Below are 4371 nucleotides of genomic sequence, written 5' to 3'. Positions count from 1 at the left end.
CCTTCCGTGAGTGCGGGCCTTCGGGCTGCCGGGGGTGGGCATCGGCGGCCAGGAACTCCCTCTCCTCCGCAGGAAGATAAGATAGTGAGCCGCTGGCTCCTTCCCTGGGGAATAAGGAAGCAGGAACGAGGAAATAGGCCAGATCAGTAAAACCTCGATTCTCCCTCTTGTTTTTCAGCCACTGACCCCAGAACAGTGCAGACCGCCCAGGACAGTAAGTACCACGCCCTCCTCCCTGTGGCGGGTTGGGATGTGGCCAGACGCCCTTTGATCCAGGTGTGCCCACAAGTCACACCTTGGTGACAGCCAGCACATCCCTTCGCCTGTCCCCAGGCCATGAGATGCTGCTTCCTGGTCTCATCTGGGCCCCTGGCAACCTGGGGCGCCTTGGAGAGGCCAGCCCTGGGGGTACCCCTGCGGGGTTCGGGGCTGCTGGCCCCACTGCCTCCGCCCGGCTCTGCCCGGCTCTGCCTCTCCTCTGTTTCCCACAGACAGATGCAAATTCGCCCTGCACGCCCGATGGGGAGAACAGACTCGCTTCACCACGCCCGGCTTTCCCGACAGCCCCTACCCAGCCTTCGCCCGCTGCCAGTGGACCCTGCGGGGTGATGCCCACTCCGTGCTGAGCCTCACCTTCCGAAGCTTTGATGTCACGCCCTGTGACCCCAATAGCAATGACCTGGTCGTGGTGTATGACACCCTGAGCCCCGTGGAACCCCGCACGGTGGCGCAGTAAGTGTCCGGGGGGGGGGACAGAGGTGGGCTGTGGGAGCTGGGCTGCTGCCTCTGGTGGGCGGGGCCTCTGGACCAAGTTGGAGACAGTGTGTGTCACCAGCCACTGCAGACTGACAGGCAGCAGAGGGCAGGTGTGGCGCCGACCTCAGCATGAGCTCAGCGGAGCATGGCGGAGGGGACGTCTCTGCCTTGGGCGCGGTGAGGAGGGCGATGGGTTCCCTGGACACCAGTAAGCCAGATGTCCTTTACCGCAGAGCCATGCTGTGCCCTGCGGTGGTAAAACGTGGCTTTGTGGAGTCATATAGGTCGGGAGAGGCTGCCATTGAAAAGATAGTTTGTTGCTTGGCTGGTGTCGGCCTATGAACCAGGAGATCGAGGTTTGATTCCCAGTCAGGGCACATGCCCTAGTTGCGGGATCAATCCTCAGGGAGGGGGAGTGCAGGAGGCGGCTGATGAGTGATTCTCTCTCTCATTGATGTTTCTATCTCTCTCTCCCTCTGCCTTCCTCTCCAAAATCAATAAAAATATCTATACTAATAACAGGATCATATGCTAATTAGACTGGGTCGACCGGACATCTTCTGGTTGTCTGCCTGCCTTCCGGACAAAGCCACGGTGGCGGGGGCCAAGGCAGAAGCATGTAGGAGTGATCAGGCCAGCAGGGGAGGGCAGTTAAAGGTGATCAAGCTGGCGGGGGGGGGGAGCAGTTAGGGGCAATCAGGCCGGCAGGGGGGGAGCAGTTAGGGGTGATCAGGCTGGCAGGGAAGGGCAGGTAGGAGCGATCAGGCAGGCAAGGCAGAGGGGTTAGAGGCAATCAGGCAGGCAGGCAGGTGAGCGGTTAGGAGCCAGTGGTCCCAGATTTCGAGAGGGTGCAGGCTGGGCTGATGCCCCGCCCCCCTGCACAAATTTTGGGTGCAGGGTTCTCTCCCTACTACTTTACTAGCTGTACTACAAATAAACACATCTCCTGGGAGGCAGGAGTGGAAAACAGGCATGCGTAAGGGGGACCTGCATCATTCATAATCTTACTTTCCAGAAACAATCACTGCTGATTTTGTGATGTCTGTTCTTCCAGACTTTTCTGCTGTGTGCGTGTCTGTCTGTGATTATCTTTAAATATAGGGCTATGCAGCACCTGTGGCTTTGATATCTGCTTTTAAAAAATGAAGTTTAGAATAAAACGAAGGGGAAATAAAAAATAAATAAAAATGAAGTATACAGGATAGGGTAAAAGTAGGTTTACAGTTGTCCGTATGGAAAATAATACAATAATTAATGAATAATACAAGAATAAAGCCTGCGTCTCACGTACTCACAATTTTAAACCTACGTTTGCCCCACCCTTGATTGTGATGGTCTTTGCAAATCAGTAATTCTGTCTCTGATCCGAGTTTTCCGGTGGGACAGACGTGGTGTAGCTGAGAGGCCGCAGGACACGGTCCTTGGCCGTGTGGGCTCCGGAGCCTGCTGCCCAGGCTTGAATTCAGCCCTGACACTGACTGACTGGGGAATCGTTATGCCTCTCCATGCCTCAGTGTCCTTATCTGTAAAATGGGGCTGATCGTCTCTACTGTGCACAGTTGCTGTGAAGGAGTTAATGGCTATAAAAGCACTGAGCGTTAGTAATTCATGGTGTTGCGACTCCTGTTATTGCTATTAGTTAACCTGTAGTTTAACGAATCCTCCAATGTTAGGCAGTCAGTGTTTCTGAGGTTTTGCTATTTCAGATGGACCGTCTTATCATTAAATCCTTACTGAGGTCATGTGTGGGGCGGGCCTTTTGTGAAGAGGCCCAGGGTTAGGGGTGGGGTCCTTGGGCCCCCTCTGTGTGGCTTCTGTTTGCCCTCACTAACGCCTACCTCCTTTGCCCCCACAGGCTGTGTGGCACCTACCCCCCCTCCTACAACTTGACCTTCATCTCCTCCCAGAATGTCCTGCTCGTCACGCTGATAACCAACACGGAGCGGCGACACCCTGGCTTTGAAGCCGTGTTCTTCCAGCTGCCCAAGATGAGCGGTAAGAAGGGGAGGGGTGGGGGCAGGGGCAGGAGGGCCAGGGACAGGGGCAGGGCCAGGGGCAGGGGCAGGAGGGCCAGGGGCAGGGGCAGGGGTGGGCAGAGGGAGAAGGGGACAGCAGGTAGTGGTGGGCTGGCCAGGTCGGTGACAGAGGCTGGAAGCTTAAGCCATAGACCATTAGCCCTTCCCCTGGGTCCTGAGCCCCATCAACGCCGTCAGCCTCCCGGTGCCCACCTGCCAGGCCTGCAGCCGACAGCCCTGCCCCTCCGTCTGGCCCAGCCCGTGCTCAGTCCTCATGCTCTTTCTCCTCTTCCCTCTCAGGCTGTGGTGGTTACTTACATGACACCCACGGGACATTTAGCACCCCCTACTACCCGGGCCACTACCCTCCCAACATCAACTGCACGTGGCAGATTGAGGTAGGAGCTGTGGGGGGAGGCGAGGGAGGGGTCAGGGAGAAGGATGAGAGAGAGAGAGGCAGAGGGAGGAAGGGACGCTCCGGATGGCGCGTGAGGAGTGCAGAGGGGATGAGCTCTGTGGTCACCCCACAAGGCTGCAGGGGTGAGTCGCACGGGTGGCAGGGTCGTGGGTGGCAGGGTCGTGCGTGGCAGGGTTGTGCGGGGCTGACCTGCTGCGAAGTCAGGCAGACCCAGACTCAAGCCCCAGCTCCTCCATGGCTGTCTGGGGGCCATGGGCAGGGGCGGGGGCAGCTTGCTCTGGGTCACGTAAGAGGGCTGGTGGCTGCTCCCAGCCAGAGGTGCGGTGGGGACGACGAGGTCCGAGTGGGCATGTGCCGCTGAGCGCACTTGCTGAATGGCCCTGGGATAAGAGTCCCGCCCACAGGTCTGCTTCTCATGCCCTCCCGATCCCAGATCCGTCCCCTTTTCCTCCCTCGATAATGATGGGAGGACCTTCCAGTCCTTTATTTAAAAAATATGTTTTTATTAATTTCAGAAAGAGGAAGGGAGAGGGAGAGAGAAATAGTAACATAAATGATGAGAGAGAATCATTGGTTGGTTGCCTTTCTGCAGGTGCCCCACAACCGAAACGTGAAGGTGTCCTTCAAAGTCTTCTACCTGTGGGAGCCCAGTGTGCCCGCGGGCACGTGCCCCAAGGACTATGTGGAGGTCAACGGGGAGAAGTGAGTGCCTGGGGGAGAGGGGTCGGCTGGGGAGTGGAGGAGCAAGCCGGTGAGTGGGGGGACTGGCCGGGGAGTCCGGGAGCGGGTCTGGTGCCCAGGTGGGGGGGTGCCCATGTCCTGGGGGGGTCCTCTGCCTACAGTTGGCCTCCCCCCCCAGGTTCTGTGGAGAGAAGTCCCAGTTTGTGGTCGCCAGCAAGAGCAGCAGGATCACGGTGCGCTTCCATTCGGACCAGTCCTACACCGACACGGGCTTCTTGGCCGAGTACCTGTCCTATGACTCCAGTGACCGTGAGTGGCTTCTTCGGGAGGAGCAACCTGGCTGGGGGAAGGGCCCTCCGTGCTGCATCTTCTTAGCGTCGGGCCTTCCTCATCCTAAGACACCAGGCAGTGTGGGGCGCCTGCCCCTCTGGCAGCCTTCTGAGCGGAAAAAGGCCACCTTACATGCATGAATTTTTTTAAAATCTATTTTTTCTTAAGATA

At 57.7% G+C, this 4371-nt stretch overlaps 1 protein-coding gene across 1 annotated transcript in view; it reads left to right on the top strand.

The window, feature by feature from the left end:
• The window catches only part of ST14 (suppression of tumorigenicity 14), a 33246-nt gene that overhangs the window by 18661 nt on the left and 10214 nt on the right, over positions 1-4371 (top strand). Inside the window, exons 5-11 of the mRNA XM_015571328.1 lie at positions 73-91; positions 179-214; positions 492-732; positions 2612-2751; positions 3072-3169; positions 3782-3891; positions 4049-4179. Coding sequence (XP_015426814.1) covers positions 73-91; positions 179-214; positions 492-732; positions 2612-2751; positions 3072-3169; positions 3782-3891; positions 4049-4179 — 775 coding nt within the window. The remainder of the gene's footprint in view (positions 1-72; positions 92-178; positions 215-491; positions 733-2611; positions 2752-3071; positions 3170-3781; positions 3892-4048; positions 4180-4371) is intronic.

Source organism: Myotis davidii, unplaced genomic scaffold (assembly GCF_000327345.1).
Source record: "Myotis davidii unplaced genomic scaffold, ASM32734v1 scaffold148, whole genome shotgun sequence".
NCBI lineage: Eukaryota > Metazoa > Chordata > Mammalia > Chiroptera > Vespertilionidae > Myotis > Myotis davidii.
This window is presented reverse-complemented; position numbering and strand designations above follow the sequence as displayed.